The sequence below is a fragment of the Ranitomeya variabilis genome, chromosome 5, assembly GCF_051348905.1.
Source record: "Ranitomeya variabilis isolate aRanVar5 chromosome 5, aRanVar5.hap1, whole genome shotgun sequence".
Lineage (NCBI taxonomy): Eukaryota > Metazoa > Chordata > Amphibia > Anura > Dendrobatidae > Ranitomeya > Ranitomeya variabilis.
Genome location: NC_135236.1, coordinates 677,122,302 through 677,141,061, shown reverse-complemented (window position 1 = coordinate 677,141,061; position 18,760 = coordinate 677,122,302). Strand labels below are relative to the sequence as shown.

Sequence of the window (18,760 nt, the reverse complement as noted above, 5' to 3'; positions counted from 1 at the left end):
AAAGGATCAGTAAACGTTTTATTGTTCAACCAGTATTATAGTAGTTATATTCTTGTACATAGGGGCAGTATTATAGTAGTTATATTCTTGTACATAGGGGCAGTATTATAGTAGTTATATTCTTGTACATTGGAGCAGTATTATAGTAGTTATATTCTTGTACATAGCGGCAGTATTATAGTAGTTATATTCTTGTACATAGGGGCAGTATTATAGTAGTTATATTCTTGTACATTGGAGCAGTATTATAGTAGTTATATTCTTGTATATAGGGGCAGTATTATAGTAGTTATATTCCTGTACATAGGGGGCAGTATTATAGTAGTTATATTCTTGTACATAGGGGGCAGTATTATAGTAGTTATATTCTTGTACATAGGGGGCAGTATTATAGTAGTTATATTCTTGTATATAGGGGCAGTATTATAGTAGTTATATTCTTGTACATAGCGGCAGTATTATAGTAGTTATATTCTTGTACATAGGGGCGGTATTATAGTAGTTATATTCTTGTATATAGGGGCAGTATTATAGTAGTTATATTCTTGTATATAGGGGCAGTATTATAGTAGTTATATTCTTGTATATAGGGGCAGTATTATAGTAGTTATATTCTTGTATATAGGGGGAAGTATTATAGTAGATATATTCTTGTACATAGGGGCAGTATTATAGTAGTTATATTCTTGTACATAGGAGCAGTATTATAGTAGTTATATTCTTGTACATAGGAGCAGTATTATAGTAGTTATATTCTTGTATATAGGGGCAGTATTATAGTAGTTATATTCTTGTACATAGCGGCAGTATTATAGTAGTTATATTCTTGTACATAGCGGCAGTATTATAGTAGTTATATTCTTGTACATAGGGGCAGTATTATAGTAGTTATATTCTTGTACATAGGGGGAAGTATTATAGCAGATATATTCTTGTACATAGGGGCAGTATTATAGTAGTTATATTCTTGTACATAGGAGCAGTATTATAGTAGTTATATTCTTGTACATAGGAGCAGTATTATAGTAGTTATATTCTTGTATATAGGGGGAAGTATTATAGTAGATATATTCTTGTACATAGGGGCAGTATTATAGTAGTTATATTCTTGTACATAGGAGCAGTATTATAGTAGTTATATTCTTGTACATAGGAGCAGTATTATAGTAGTTATATTCTTGTATATAGGGGGAAGTATTATAGTAGTTATATTCTTGTACATAGGAGCAGTATTATAGTAGTTATATTCTTGTACATAGGGGGCAGTATTATAGTAGTTATATTCTTGTACATAGGAGCAGTATTATAGTAGTTATATTCTTGTACATAGGGGCAGTATTATAGTAGTTATATTCTTGTACATAGGAGCAGTATTATAGTAGTTATATTCTTGTACATCGGGGCAGTATTATAGTAGTTATATTCTTGTACATCGGGGCAGTATTATAGTAGTTATATTCTTGTACATAGGAGCAGTATAATAGTAGTTATATTCTTGTACATAGGGGCAGTGTTATAGTAGTTATATTCTTGTACATCGGGGCAGTATTATAGTAGTTATATTCTTGTACATAGGAGCAGTATAATAGTAGTTATATTCTTGTACATAGGGGCAGTGTTATAGTAGTTATATTCTTGTACATAGGAGCAGTATTATAGTAGTTATATTCTTGTACATAGGAGCAGTATTATAGTAGTTATATTCTTGTACATAGGGGCAGTGTTATAGTAGTTATATTCTTGTACATAGGAGCAGTATTATAGTAGTTATATTCTTGTACATAGGGGCAGTATTATAGTAGTTATATTCTTGTACATAGGAGCAGTATTATAGTAGTTATATTCTTGTACATAGGAGCAGTATTATATTAGTTATATTCTTGTACACAGGAAGCAGTATTATAGTAGTTATATTGTATATAGGAGCAGTATTATAGTAGTTATATTCTTGTACATAGGGGCAGTATTATAGTAGTTATATTCTTGTACATAGGGGCAGTATTATAGTAGTTATATTCTTGTACATAGGAGCAGTATTATAGTAGTTATATTCTTGTACATAGGAGCAGTATTATAGTAGTTATATTCTTGTACATAGGATCAGTATTATAGTAGTTATATTCTTGTACACAGGAAGCAGTATTATAGTAGTTATATTGTATATAGGAGCAGTATTATAGTAGTTATATTCTTGTACATAGGGGCAGTATTATAGTAGTTATATTCTTGTACATAGGGGCAGTATTATAGTAGTTATATTCTTGTACATAGGAGCAGTATTATAGTAGTTATATTCTTGTACATAGGGGCAGTATTATAGTAGTTATATTCTTGTACATAGGAGCAGTATTATAGTAGTTATATTCTTGTACATAGGGGCAGTATTATAGTAGTTATATTCTTGTACATAGGGGCAGTATTATAGTAGTTATATTCTTGTACATAGGGGCAGTATTATAGTAGTTATATTCTTGTACATAGGGGCAGTATTATAGTAGTTATGTTCTTGTACATAGGGGCAGTATTATAGTAGTTATATTCCTGTACATAGGAGCAGTATTATAGTAGTTATGTTCTTGTACATAGGGGCAGTATTATAGTAGTTATATTCCTGTACATAGGGACAGTATTATAGTAGTTATATTCTTGTACATAGGGGGCAGTATTATAGTAGTTATATTCTTGTACATAGGAGGCAGTATTATAGTAGTTATATTCTTGTACATATGAGCAGTATTATAGTAGTTATATTCTTGTACATAGGAGGCAGTATTATAGTAGTTATATTCTTGTACATAGGGGAAGTATTATAGTAGTTATATTCTTGAACATAGGAGCAGTATTATAGTAGTTATATTTTTGTACATAGGAGCAGTATTATAGTAGTTATATTCTTGTACATAGGATCAGTATTATAGTAGTTATATTCTTGTACACAGGAAGCAGTATTATAGTAGTTATATTGTATATAGGAGCAGTATTATAGTAGTTATATTCTTGTACATAGGGGCAGTATTATAGTAGTTATATTCTTGTACATAGGGGCAGTATTATAGTAGTTATATTCTTGTACATAGGAGCAGTATTATAGTAGTTATATTCTTGTACATAGGGGCAGTATTATAGTAGTTATATTCTTGTACATAGGAGCAGTATTATAGTAGTTATATTCTTGTACATAGGGGCAGTATTATAGTAGTTATATTCTTGTACATAGGGGCAGTATTATAGTAGTTATATTCTTGTACATAGGGGCAGTATTATAGTAGTTATGTTCTTGTACATAGGGGCAGTATTATAGTAGTTATATTCCTGTACATAGGAGCAGTATTATAGTAGTTATGTTCTTGTACATAGGGGCAGTATTATAGTAGTTATATTCCTGTACATAGGGACAGTATTATAGTAGTTATATTCTTGTACATAGGGGGCAGTATTATAGTAGTTATATTCTTGTACATAGGAGGCAGTATTATAGTAGTTATATTCTTGTACATATGAGCAGTATTATAGTAGTTATATTCTTGTACATAGGAGGCAGTATTATAGTAGTTATATTCTTGTACATAGGGGAAGTATTATAGTAGTTATATTCTTGTACATAGGGGCAGTATTATAGTAGTTATATTCTTATACATAGGAGCAGTATTATAGTGTCATGTTGGACGCTATTCACACTAGGGCGTCTGACAGACAGCGGTAATTCCACATTTTTCCACTATACGCTCAGTGGTGCTGGCTAGATTTTATCCAGGTTATCCGGGGTTAATCTAGCTGGTAATCTGGTTGGAGGCTGGGTCACGCCCGTGGCCTTTAAATAGTCATTCTGGACTTTGGGCGTTGCCGATTATAGCTTGTGTCTTGTGTCTGGTGATCTTGGTCTGGAGTGGTGGTCTAGGAGAAGAAATATCGTATCTGGTGGTGTATTATCCTTTGTCATATTTCTTCTTCCTATATTTGTGTTTGTTTTGCCCTGTGCACATTATAGTGTTTTCCTGTGTGTCTGCGGCGTGGTGCATTTTTAGTTTTCCCTGTCTGTGCTTTCTGTGGAGGTTGGTATGTGGTCTAATCACTGGGTGGCGGGTGGAGGTTTCAGCATAGGGCTGAAACAGGAGTCAGGGTCAGGCCTGGCGGCCCAGACAAGCACACCATCAGTGTAAATTCTGGGAGAGGGACAGACAGGGTTTTCCCTAGTCTCAGGGATATCGCAGGGGCCCGGGTAATCAGCTGTAGTCTACCCAGTACCCCTGTGACATTATAATCGGCCTAAATACATTTTTGGATGCCATGGATCCCATGACTTCCATAACCCGCCAGTTGGAGGTGCTGTCCTTACAGGTCACTGAGTTAAAGGGGGCAGTTCAGCAACAGGGTCTTGTAGTATCTAATGTGCAAGCTGAAACTGCAGGTAGAGTTGCAGAGCCAAAGATCCCTTTACCTGAGAGGTTTGCTGGGGAACGCAGTAAATTTGTTGTTTTTCGTGAAGCTTGCAAATTATATTTTCGTATGCACCCGGTTTCCTCAGGTAATGAGGCTCAGCGTGTGGGCCTGGTATTGTCATTACTGAACGGAGAGCCCCAAGCATGGGCATTTTCTTTACCATCTGATTCAGCTGCATTTAACTCAGTGGAGATTTTTTTTTCTGCTCTTGGACTCATACATGATGATCCTGACAGATTGGCACTAGCAGAATCTAAAATACGCGCTCTCCGCCAGGGGGAGCGAATGGCGGAGGATTACTGTTCTGAATTTCGCCGCTGGGCGGTGGACACACAATGGAATGACCCTGCGCTGCGGAGTCAGTTTGTTCATGGGGTTTCAAGAAGGGTTAAACAAGCCCTCCTGATGTATGAGACTCCTGCTTCTCTAGAGTCTTCCATGAGTCTTGTTGTCCGCATTGATCGCCGTTTGCGTCAGGGGGTGCAAGAGATGCCGCTTATGGGGGAGGACGTAGGTGCACGTGAGGTTGCTGCAGGTGAGCCCACGGAGCCTATGCAAATCGCAGGGGTGTCACATCATCGAGCCCCCTCACTCAGGAAGCAGGGAGCCTGTTTTTGCTGTGGTAAAAAAGGGCATTATGTTAATGCTTGTCCTCTGTTTTCTAAGAAAAGAGCAACGGCGGAAAACTACTAAGCTCAGAGGGTGTGGAGGAGGCCAATCTGAGCTTATGCATATCCTCCATGGTGGTCTCTCAATGTATGCTCCCTGCCAGAGTTATGGTCGCTGGCAGAGAGCTGCCATTCACTGTTTTTGTGGATAGTGGTTCGGCCACTAATCTCATTGATGAAGAGTTTGCGCTCACGGCCGGGTTCACGGTCGAAAAACTGCCTCATCCTATCCGGGTGGTCACCATCAATTCTACTTAACTCCCACAGGGGGAGATTACTGAATTTGTGGCTGAGGTGAAACTCCACATTGGGGTTCTACATTCCGAGCAGGTTACATGTAAGGTGCTCAGTAATCTTCCTGCAGAAATGGTTCTGGGTTTTCCATTGTTGTCTATGCACAACCCGGTGATTGACTGGAAAACCCAGGACATAATCCAGTGGAGCGGATTTTGCCAGGAGAATTGCCTGGCCACATGTGTGTCCGCTGTGACTCCTAGCATTCCTGAGTCACTGCTGGATTTTGCAGATGTGTTCTCTGAGAAGGGTTGTTCAGAATTGCCACCACATCGGCCCTATGACTGTACTATTAGGTTTAAACCAGGGGCTATATTGCCTAAAGCAAGGATGTTTAACATCTCTGGTCCTGAGAGGCAAGCTTCAAAGATTACATTGCTGAGAGTTTGAGCAAAGGGCACATCAGGCTGTCATCCTCGCCGGTGGAAGCAGGGTTCTTCTTCGTTAAGAAGAAAGATGGCGGATTACGCCTGTGTCTGGATTTCAGGGAGTTAAACCAGATTACGGTCCGTGATCCATACCCTATGCCGCTGATACCCGATCTGTTCAACCAGGTGGCAGGTGCTAAGTGGTTTACCAAGCTTGACCTCAGGGGGGCGTACAACCTCATAAGAGTCCGTCAAGGGGATGAGTGGAAAACGGCTTTTAATACTCCTGAGGGTCATTTTGAAAATTTGGTGATGCCATTTGGGTTGACAAACGCGCCTGCAGTTTTTCAACATTTCATAAATGATGTGTTCTCGCATGTTTTTGGGAAATTCGTTATTGTGTACCTTGATGACATTCTCATCTATTCATGCGACCGTGATACTCATTTAGAGTATGTCAGGCAGGTGTTACAGCTACTCAGAGAGAATAAGCTGTATGCTAAATTGGAGAAATGTGTGTTTTCGGTTCAGGAGTTGCCTTTCTTGGGTTATATTGTGTCTGCTTCAGGGTTTAAAATGGACGCCGCTAAGGTGCAAGCGGTGCTGCATTGGGAACGGCCTGATAACCTAAAAGCACTCCAGCGGTTCCTTGGATTTTCTAATTATTATAGAAAATTTATCAAAGATTTTTCTACCATTGCTAAACCGCTTACTGACATGACAAAAAAAGGTACCGATTTCTCCGCCTGGTCTGAGCCTGCTGTGCGCGCATTCGATATTCTGAAGAACAGTTTTGCTTCGGCCCCCATTCTGGTGCAACCGGACGTATCGAAACCATTTACTGTGGAAGTCGATGCGTCTAAGGTTGGAGTGGGGGCGGTGCTGTCACAAGGCTCATCCTTGGGCGAGTTGCGTCCATGCGCCTACTTTTCCAAGAAGCTGTCGCCCGCAGAACGTAACTATGATATCGGCAACAGGGAGTTGTTGGCTATCAAGTTGGCTTTTGAGGAATGGCGACACTTCTTGGAGGGGTCGGTCCACCAAGTTACAGTTATCACCGACCATAAAAATCTGCTTTATTTAGAGTCAGCCAAGCGTCTGTCCCCCAGGCAGGCTCGCTGGGCATTATTTTTCACGCGATTCAACTTTTTTGTCACGTACCGTCCGGGGTCTAAGAACACTAAGGCAGATGCTTTGTCCAGGTGTTTTCCGGGGGGAGAACCCCCATGAGGATCCGGTACCCATCCTCCAAAAGGGTGTAGTGGTCTCGGCTCTCACGACAGAGGTTGAGGCTGAGATTGCCGAGTCTCAGGAGGAGGTACCACCAGAGCTTCCCATTAACAAATCATTTGTACCGCTCCATCTTCGCCTAAAGGTGTTGGGTGAGCATCATAATGCTGTCCTGGCTGGCCATCCAGGGGTTAGGGGTACCTTGGAGTTGGTATCGCGTCGCTTTTGGTGGCCCAAAATCCGACAGGACGTGGTATCGTACGTATCAGCATGCACCACGTGTGCTAGGGCTAAGACGCCTCGCTCCCGTCCTGCTGGCTCATTACATCCTCTAGGGGTACCCAGTACGCCATGGACGGAGATCTCCATGGATTTTATTATAGACCTACCCTCCTCAGCTGGGAACACGGTCATCTTGGTGGTTGTTGATCGGTTCTCAAAGATGTCGCACTTTGTGTCTTTGCCTTCGTTGCCTAACGACTCTGGCTCAGGTTTTTGTGCAGGAGTTGGTCATACTTCACGGGGTCCCATCTGACATAGTGTCTGATAGGGGTACTCAGTTTGTGGCAAAGTTTTGGAAAGCATTTTGCTCACGGCTGGGGATCAAGTTGTCGCATTCTTCGGCGTTTCATCCTCAGTCAAATGGTCAGACCGAGCATATGAACCAGAATTTGGAGCAGTACTTACGCTGCTTTGTCTCTGATAACCAGGAGGAGTGGTCGACGTTCCTTCTTTTGGCTGAGTTTGCCATTAATAATCACCGCCAGGAGTCGTCTGGGGAGTCCCCGTTCTTTTGTGTTTATGGGCTACATCCTCAATTTTGTACTCTGCGTCAGGGTGGCTCTGCTGGTGTTCCGGAGGAGGACCAGTTAGGAGCACAACTGTCATCCGTTTGGAGGAGAGTGAAACAGCGCTTGCTGAGCGTGGGTGCAAGGTATAAACAAGTGGCTGACAGTAGACGTGTGCCAGGTCCGGACTTGAGTGTGGGTGATTGGGTGTGGTTGTCCACAAAAAACATAAAACTCAAAGTACCATCCCTGAAATTGGGTCCAAGGTTTATTGGTCCATTTAGGGTCACCGCCATCATTAACCCGGTAGCCTACCGATTGGAGCTTCCTACGGTATATAAAATACACAACGTGTTTCACAGATCTCTTTTAAAGAAGGTGGTGGGTTCCGTGGACGCGGCACCGATGTCACCTCCAGTCTTGGTGGATGGCAATTTGGAGTTTGAAGTCTCCAAGGTGGTTGACTCTCGTATAGTGCGCCGCACATTACAGTCCCTGGTACACTGGCGTGGTTATGGGCCGGAGGAGAGGTCTTGGGTACCAGCTTGGGACATACATGTGGACCGGCTGGTCAGTATGTTTCACCGCCACCATCCGGACAAGCCGGGTCCTATAAGTCCTGAGGGCCCTGGGGTCCCTCGAAGAAAGGCGGGGTACTGTCATGTCGGACGCTATTCACACTAGGGCGTCCGACAGACAGCGGTAATTCCACATTCGTCCACTATACGCTCAGTGGCGCCGGCTAGATTTTATCCAGCTTGAGAAAAGCTCAGTAGAGCTGAAACGTCGCACAGACATGTGGATTTGAATAAATCCTGCACCTTTTTGAAAATGGAGTGCTGCCTCTCTTTTTGATCTAGATTTTATCCAGGTTATCCGGGGTTAATCTCGCTGGTAATCTGGTTGGAGGCTGGGTCACGCCCGTGGCCTTTAAATAGTAATTCTGGACTTTGGGCGTCGCCGATTATAGCTTGTGTCTTGTACCTGGTGATCTCGGTCTGGAGTGGTGGTCTAGGAGATGAAATATCGTATCTGGTGGTGTATTATCCTTTGTTATATTCCTTCTTCCTATATTTGTGTTTGTTTTGCCCTGTGCACATTATAGTGTTTTCCTGTGTCTGCGGCGTGGTGCATTTTTTTAGTTTTCCCTGTCTGTGCTTTCTGAGGGGGTTGGTGAGAGGTCTTATCACTGGGTGGTGGGTGGAGGTTTCAGCATAGGACTGAAACAGGAGTCAGGGTCAGGCCTGGCGGCCCAGACAAGCACACCATCAGTGTAAATTCTGGGAGAGGGACAGACAGGGTTTTCCCTAGTCTCAGGGATATCGCAGGGGCCCGGGTAATCAGCTGTAGTCTACCCAGTACCCCCATGACATATAGCAGTTATATTCTTGTACATAGGAGCAGTATTATAGTAGTTATATTCTTGTACATAGGAGCAGTATTATAGTAGTTATATTCTTGTACATAGGGGCAGTATTATAGTAGTTATATTCTTGTACATAGGAGTAGTATTATAGTAGTTATATTCTTGTACATAGGGGCAGTATTATAGTAGTTATATTCTTGTACATAGGAGCAGTATTATAGTAGTTATATTCCTGTACATAGGGGCAGTATTATAGTAGTTATATTCTTGTACATAGGAGTAGTATTATAGTAGTTATATTCTTGTACATAGGGGGCAGTATTATAGTAGTTATATTCTTGTACATAGGAGCAGTATTATAGTAGTTATATTCTTGTACATAGGGGCAGTATTATAGTAGTTATATTCTTGTACATAGGAGTAGTATTATAGTAGTTATATTCTTGTACATAGGGGCAGTATTATAGTAGTTATATTCTTGTACATAGGAGCAGTATTATAGTAGTTATATTCCTGTACATAGGAGCAGTATTATAGTAGTTATATTCTTGTACATAGGAGCAGTATTATAGTAGTTATATTCTTGTACATAGGAGCAGTATTATAGTAGGTATATTCTTGTACATAGGGGCAGTATTATAGTAGTTATATTCCTGTACATAGGAGCAGTATTATAGTAGTTATATTCCTGTACATAGGAGCAGTATTATAGTAGTTATGTTATTGTACATAGGAGCAGTATTATAGTAGTTATATTCTTGTACATAGGAGTAGTATTATAGTAGTTATATTCTTGTACATAGGGGCAGTATTATAGTAGTTATATTCTTGTACATAGGAGCAGTATTATAGTAGTTATATTCCTGTACATAGGGGCAGTATTATAGTAGTTATATTCTTGTACATAGGGGCAGTATTATAGTTATTATTTCCCATGGGTCCCGGTACTTATGATGTGAGTGTTATGTGACGGTGACATCTTTCTCTGTGGCTCAGTACAGATATGATTCCCCGGGATTGTCAGGAGTGGCGGTATAATTACCTTTGGTGCAGGATGTGATGTAGTGATGACAGCCGGCGGTGACTGATATCTGCTGTCAGTTGAGGTTTCTCTCTTGACTCTTGTGCAGTTTCCATATTTAGTTCTGATACTGTGCACTGTATTGCGGGGTTATTAATTATCATTACTTAGTGTAGTTGGATGACGGCTCTGACAGATGACTTTCTGATTACTCTGCCGACTTTTTTTTTTTAAGATCCCGCCGGGGGCAAAATAAAGCCAGAACTTTGGAAGGAAGATATAGAAATGGAAAAACTGAGATTTTTCTCTTTCTACCTTTTTCGGGTTATTTAAGAGACTCCTGACCGATATAGCTGTGACTGTAATCCCTGGGTCGGACGAGCGGCCGGGGCCAGATATTCGTTATTCTGTGTTTGGAGGAGTTTTAGTGGAGTAGAATATATTAGTCTGTAGAAACAGCGCTACTGTCATCCTTGTGGCTGCTTGGGGTATTACATCTAATCACATACCCCGTGAACTTTTCCACATGTTCACGTTGCACCCATTAACGGAAATATATTTTATTGGGATTTTCTGTGATATGAAAACAAAATGACGTGTAAAGGAAATTATGGACGGTTTTCTAAATATTTAAACTTAACAGGGTATGAGTACTTTTTTCAAGAAGAAAATTCTTCTGTACTTTTGGTTGAATCTTTAAAGTCAAATCATTATATATTTAAAATATTTTTTTTACTATACTGTCTTAATTTTTTTTAATTTTTTTAATGCTTTTCCAAATGTTGCTTGTTTCAATCTTTTTATTGTTTGTTTAACATTTCTTTTCTATTTATTTCAACATTTTATTTATTATTATTTTATTACTATTATTATTTTATGTATTTATTATTATAATTTATTTTACTTACTATTTTTTGTTTGCTTTATTTATTTTATAAATAAAGCAAACTCTGGCCCGGTGGCCCACAGACCAACCACGTGGTCCTGCCAATCTTTTTATTGCTTGTTTCACATTTCATTTCTATTTATTTAAACATTTTATTTATAACCGTATTATTTTATTACTATTATTATTTTATGTATTTATTTATTATAATTTATTTTTTATTTAATTTATTATTTTTTGTTTGATTTATTTTATTATATACAGTACAGAGCAAAAGTTTGGACACACCTTCTCATTTAAAGATTTTTCTGTATTTTCATGACTATGAAAATTGTACATTCACACTGAAGGGATCAAAACTATGAATTAACACATGTGGAATTATATACTTAACAAAAAAGTGTGAAACAACTGAAATTATGTCTTATGTTCTAGGTTCTTCAAAGTAACCACCTTTTGCTTTGATGATTGCTTTGCACACTCTTGGCATTCTCTTGATGAGCTTCAAGAGGTAGTCACCGGGAATGGTCTTCCAACAATCTTGAAGGAGTTCCCAGAGATGCTTAGCACTTGTTGGCCCTTTTGCCTTCACTCTGCGGTCCAGCTCACCCCAAACCATCTCGATTGGGTTCAGGTCTGGTGACTGTGGAGGCCAGGTCATCTGGCGTAGCACCCCATCACTCTCCTTCTTGGTCATATAGTCCTTACACAGCCTGGAGGTGTGTTTGGGGTCATTGTCCTGTTGAAAAATAAATGATGGTCCAACTAAATGCAATCCGGATGGAATAGCATGCCGCTGCAAGATGCTGTGGTAGCCATGCTGGTTCAGTATGCCTTCAATTTTGAATAAATCCCCAACAGTGTCACAACAAAGCACCCCCACACCATCACACCTCCTCCTCCATGCTTCACGGTGGGAACTAGGCATGTAGAGTCCATCCATTCACCTTTTCTGCGTTGCACAAAGACACGGTGGTTGGAACCAAAGATCTCAAATTTGGACTCATCAGACCAAAGCACAGATTTCCACTGGTCTATTGTCCATTCCTTGTGTTCTTTAGCCCAACCAAGTCTCTTCTGCTTGTTGCCTGTCCTTAGCAGTGGTTTCCTAGCAGCTATTTTACCATGAAGGCCTGCTGTACAAAGTCTCCTCTTAACAGTTGTTGTAGAGATGTGTCTGCTGCTAGAACTCTGTGTGGCATTCACCTGGTCTCTAATCTGAGCTGATGTTAACGTGCGATTTCTGAGGCTGGTGACTCGGATAAACTTATCCTCAGAAGCAGAGGTGACTCTTGGTCTTCCTTTTCTGGGGCGGTCCTCATGTGAGCCAGTTTCTTTGTAGCGCTTGATGGTTTTTGCCACTGTACTTGGAGACACTTTCAAAGTTTTCCCAATTTTTTGGGCTGACTGACCTTCATTTCTTAAAGTAATGATGGCCACTCGTTTTTCTTTACTTAGCTGCTTTTTTCTTGCCATAATACAAATTCTAACAGTCTATTCAGTAGGACTATCAGCTGTGTATCCACCAGACTTCTGCACAACACAACTGATGGTCCCAACCCCATTTATAAGGCAAGAAATTCCACTTATTAAACCTGACAGGGCACACCTGTGAATTGAAAACCATTCCCGGTGACTACCTCTTGAAGCTCATCAAGAGAATGCCAAGAGTGTGCAAAGCAGTCATCAAAGCAGAAGGTGGCTACTTTGAAGAACCTAGAATATAAGACATAATTGCTTTTCAGCTTTGCCCGCAGTTGGGCAAAGCATACTGCACACGCGCAGAAGGCAATTTGAAGGCGCACGCGCGGGACCTGTCCGCGAACAACGCTATTCACAGAATGGAATGCGTACAGCATACAGATTTGGGGTGGGTTGAGGGGCCAGAAGCAACGCCCATCGGACCGGACCGAGGATATTTCCATACAGCGCGGGAGCAATATAAAAGGTTCTTATGGGGGATTCATGGGGAGTCGGGGGGTTTCACAAGTAGTTGGGGAATGTATAGCTCACACTCTATTAGATGATATTTTTAGTTGATAGGCAAAAAAACTGGTGACACTTTCCCTTTAAAGTTTTGGAAATCATTTTGTATCCAAATCCGGCTTTAAACTTCTCCACAACAGTATCACGGACCTGCCTGTTGTGTTCCTTGGTCTCCATGATGCTCTCTGTGCTTCACACAGAACCCTGAGACTATCACAGAGCAGGTGCATTTATACGGAGACTTGATCACACACAGGTGGATTCTATTAATCATCATTAGGCATTTAGGACAACATTGGATCATTCAGAGATCCACAACGAACTTCTGCACTGAAAGTAAAGGGGCCGAATAATATTGCACGCCCCACTTATCAGTTTTTGAATTTCGACAAAAATGTAAAATAACTAATAAATTTCGCTCAACTTCACAATTGTGTTCCACTTGTTGTTGATTCTTCACCAAAAATTTACATTTGGTATCTTTATGTTTGAAGCATGATATGTGGGAAAAGGTTGAAAAGTTCCAGGGGGCTGAATACTTTCACAAGGCACTGTATAATATTAGTATTTTAATTATTTTGTTATTATTTTAAGTGTAGCTAGAGTTAACCTTGGTACTAATCAGAAGAGGCGCAGTGGATTCCAGTTGGTAGGAGGAGGAGGCTCGCAAGGCTCTGGCCTGGTGGCCCACAGACCAACCACGTGGTCCTGCCAATCTTTTTGCCTAACTTTAATTTTCTTTTTTAAATGTTGATTTGTAGGGGTCTGACTTCTAAGACCTCTGACGATCATTTAGACCCCCCGAGGAGAAGGCATGAGAGGCCCACACAGTGGTGCATAAAATGAACCCTTTATCTCTGTGGTTCGAGTAATTGTTGGAGGTCAAAAGACCCAAAACCCCACCTGTCATCAGAACCCCACCAGACACCAGCTCTTTAAAGGGACGACCGTATATGATGTGTTTTTTAGTTTATATGATTTATACTTTCTGTCCATTTCTGATATTTTGTTATTATTCCTGCCCAGATCTAATAATCCGTCACCGTTCTGAATTCCCCATGAACGGTGTAAATATCTTTCTACGTAGAGCGATTATTACCCGCGGTGCACTGACCTGGGCGACCGTAAATCACCATGTAATCAGAGTTGAATTGGTGCGACGCTCCCTGATTAATGGATCCGCTGATTGCTGCTGTCAGCTGATTGGACGGCCGAGAAGCCCGCTGATTAGCATACTGCATAATTTCCCCTTAATGTCTTTGGGAATTTCATCAAATGATCGGGATTTATCTCTTTATTACAAGTCTGTGGTAAAAGCCATAAAGCTCTGTGGGGGGTCGTTTGTGTCCCAGTTTTCTCAGATTCGGTGTCACCAGGGCCCTCGTGAGTCACCGGCATTAATGTGATGTGCTGCTCAGTGATTGTGGTTTTTTTGGGGAATTTTTTCCAGGAAAGTGTGGACCTCGGGGAGATCATGTATTCCTTGTGTTACCTCCCGACTGCCGGCAGGATGACGCTGACGGTGATCAAGTGTCGGAATCTGAAGGCGATGGACATCACAGGATCCTCCGGTACGTTCCCCGCAGAGACGGAAGATGACGATGTCTGGGGCTAAATTATGCACCAGTGTCAGTATCCGGCACTAAAAATAAGAAATAGGAAAAGTTTTATCATCTTTTCACAGCCTGTCCATTCACAGTCTTTATTTTTCATTACTTTATTTTTTTTTTCTTCAGTGTTTCTTTGCTCCATCCCACCCACTATTTTTCCTACACTTCCTAGTCTCTGTTCATTTCTTTTTGTTTCCTTCCTTCCTTTTACCCTTTTTTCTTTTTGTTCTTCCTTTCCAATTTCCATTCCCTCCTTACTTCCTTCCTTTTCCTCCTTTGTTGCTGTCTTCCTTTTCCTGTCTTGCTTTTTCCTTGCTTCCTTCCTTTTTCATCCATCATCTTTCCTTCATTCTTTCTTCCTTCATTATTCTTTTAGCCAGCTTTCCTTCCTTCCTCATTTATTTTACTTTCCTTTTACTTCCCCTTCCCTGTTTCATTCCCAGTTTTATTCCTTCCTACCTTTCTTCTTTCTTTTCTTTTCCTTCCCTACCTTTCCTCCTTCCCTTTTCCATCCATCATCTTTCCTTCTTTCGTTTGTTCCTTCCTTTTACCCTCTTTTTTTTTTTGCTTTTCTTCATTCTTTTTCCATTTCATTACCATTTTTCTTCCTTCATTCCCTTTCCTCCTCCCTTCTCCTTCCTTGTTTCCTTCCTTCCTATCTTTCCTTTCATTCTTACTTCTTTCCTTTTCCATCCATCATGCTTCCTGCTTTCCTTCATTCCTCTTCCCTGTTACATTAGCACTTTTCTTCTTTCCTTCCTTATGTTTTCCTTGCCCTTATTCCCCAGCCAGCTTTCCTTCCTTCTTTACGTTTTCCTTGCCCTTATTCGCCAGCTAGCTTTCCTTCCTTCTTTACGTTTCCCTTATTCCCCAGCCAGCTTTCCTTCCTTCCTTACGTTTCCCTTGCCCTTATTCCCCAGCCAGCTTTCCTTCCTTACCTTTCCCTTGCCCTTATTCCCCAGCTAGCTTTCCTTCCTTACCTTTCCCTTGCCCTTATTCCCCAGCCAGCTTTCCTTACTTCCTTACCTTTCCCTTGCCCTTATTCCCCAGCCAGCTTTCCTTCCTTACGTTTCCCTTGCCCTTATTCCCCAGCCAGCTTTTCTTCTTTCCATACCTTTCCCTTGCCCTTATTCCCCAGCCAGCTTTTCTTCTTTCCTTCCTTACGTTTCCCTTACCCTAATTCCCCAGCCAGCTTTCCTTCCTTCCTTACCTTTCCCTTGCCCTTATTCCCCAGCCAGCTTTCCTTCCTTCCTTACGTTTCCCTTACCCTAATTCCCCAGCCAGCTTTCCTTCCTTCCTTACCTTTCCCTTGCCCTTATTCCCCAGCCAGCTTTACTTCCTTCCTTACGTTTCCTTCCTCAATCCCTTCTCCTGATTACTTTGGTCATCTTCCCCTTTCTTTTCTTTTACCTTTTCTCCTTTTCTATTCTATTTTTCTTTAAATCCTTCTTCCCTCCGCCTCTTTTTTTTTCTTTCCTTCTTCCACCATTTGTTTCCTCCTCTTCCTTTCTTTCTTCAGTATTAATAGGAATTGCTGTAAATGTTGGTCTGATCCCTGGGACGCTCCAGTCGTAGGCAAAAACATGGCGGACTTCCATGGTTTCCCCGCACAGTTATCAGAAAACGGATGTGGCATTCTCACATCCAGGAACAAAGCGCTCGGGAACTTCCATTTCTCTATCTGCTGGACCCAATGATCCCATTTACGGCACTTTCTATGGCAAGAGACATGTTTGTCTCATGGCGCTCTCTGTGGTTTTACTGCAGGGCTCACGGTTGTCAGGAAGGTTCAGCCGGGGGCGGACGGGACTCCTCTGTTACTAGTGCATGTGGCCGGGGTGGCACGGGACCCAACAATGGTACAAGTTCCAGGGGCCGACATTTTGGAAAAAGACGGCAGAAAGCTAAACGAAAAGGCGACCATAAATCAGAGCGGAACAAAACACTGACAATAGGATTCTGATTAGTTATGAGTGAACGTGGTATTATAAGGCGTTATCTTGCTCATTGCTACCTGGGTGTCTCCTGCGTGCTCGAGTAATATGGTCGAGTCCCTGCTGCTGTATTTATCGTGGCTGTATACAGGAATATAACTACTGTAATAGTGCCCCTATGTGCAAGAATATATCTACTATAATACTGCTCCCTATGTACAAGAATATAACTACTATAATACTGCCCCTATGTACAAGAATATAACTACTATAATACTGCCCCTATGTACAAGAATATAGCTACTATAATACTGCTCCTATGTACAAGAATATAACTACTGTAATACTGCCCCTATGTACAAGAATATAACTACTATAATACTGCCCCTATGTACAAGAATATAACTACTATAATACTGCCCCTATGTACAGAATATAACTACTATAATACTGGCCCTATGTACTAGAATATAACTACTATAATACTGGCCCTATGTACAAGAATATAACTACTATAATACTGCCCCTATGTACTAGAATATAACTACTATAATACTGCTCCTATGTACAAGAATATAACTACTATAATACTGCCCCTATGTACAAGAATATAACTACTATAATACTGCCCCTATGTACAGAATATAACTACTATAATACTGCCCCTATGTACTAGAATATAACTACTATAATACTGGCCCTATGTACAAGAATATAGCTACTATAATACTGCTCCTATGTACAAGAATATAACTTCTATAATACTGCTCCTATGTACAAGAATATAACTACTATAATACTGCCCCTATGTAGAAGAATATAGCTACTATAATACTGCCCCCTATGTACAAGAATATAACTACTATAATACTGCCCCCTATGTACAAGAATATAACTACTATAATACTGCTCCTATGTACAAGAATGTAACTACTATAATACTGCTCCTATGTACAAGAATATAACTACTATAATACTGCCCCTATGTACAAGAATATAGCTACTATAATACTGCCCCCTATGTACAAGAATATAACTACTATAATAGTGCCCCCTATGTACAAGAATATAACTACTATAATACTGCCCCTATGTACAAGAATGTAACTACTATAATACTGCTCCTATGTACAAGAATACAACTTCTATAATACTGCTCCTATGTACAAGAATATAACTACTATAATACTGCTCCTATGTACAAGAATATAACTACTATAATACTGCTCCTATGTACAAGAATATAACTACTATAATACTGCTCCTATGTACAAGAATATAACTACTATAATAGTGCCCCCATGTACAGAATATAACTACTATGATAATGCCCCTATGTACAAGAATATAACTACTATAATACTGCCCCCTATGTACAAGAATATAACTACTATAATACTGCTCCTATGTACAAGAATATAACTACTGTAATACTGCCCCTATGTACAAGAATATAACTACTATAATACTGCCCCTATGTACAAGAATATAACTACTATAGTACTGCTCCTATATACAAGAATATAACTAGTATAATACTGCCCCTATGTACAAGAATATAACTACTATAATACTGCCCCTATGTACAATAATATAACTACTATAATACTACCCCTATGTACAAGAATATAACTACTATAATACTGCTCCTATGTACAAGAATATAACTACTATAATACTGCCCCTATGTACAAGAATATAACTACTATAATACTGCCCCTATGTACAAGAATATAACTACTATAATACTGCCCCTATGTACAAGAATATAACTACTATAATACTGCCCCTATGTACAAGAATATAACTACTATAATACTGCCCCTATGTACAATAATATAACTACTATAATACTACCCCTATGTACAAGAATATAACTACTATAATACTGCTCCTATATACAAGAATATAACTACTATAATACTGCCCCTATGTACAAGAATGTAACTACTATAATACTGCCCCCTATGTACAAGAATATAACTACTATAATACTGCTCCTATGTACAAGAATATAACTACTATAATACTGCCCCTATGTACAAGAATATAACTACTATAATACTGCTCCTATGTACAAGAATATAACTACTATAATACTGCCCCTATGTACAAGAATATAACTACTATAATACTGCCCCTATGTACAAGAATATAACTACTATAATA

At 40.1% G+C, this 18,760-nt stretch overlaps 1 protein-coding gene across 1 annotated transcript in view; it reads left to right on the top strand.

Annotated features, from left to right (window-relative positions):
- SYT10 (synaptotagmin 10) overlaps nt 1–18,760 on the top strand; it is a 66,629-nt gene that overhangs the window by 35,067 nt on the left and 12,802 nt on the right. The window contains exon 4 of the mRNA XM_077266914.1: nt 14,498–14,618. Coding sequence (XP_077123029.1) covers nt 14,498–14,618 — 121 coding nt within the window. The remainder of the gene's footprint in view (nt 1–14,497; nt 14,619–18,760) is intronic.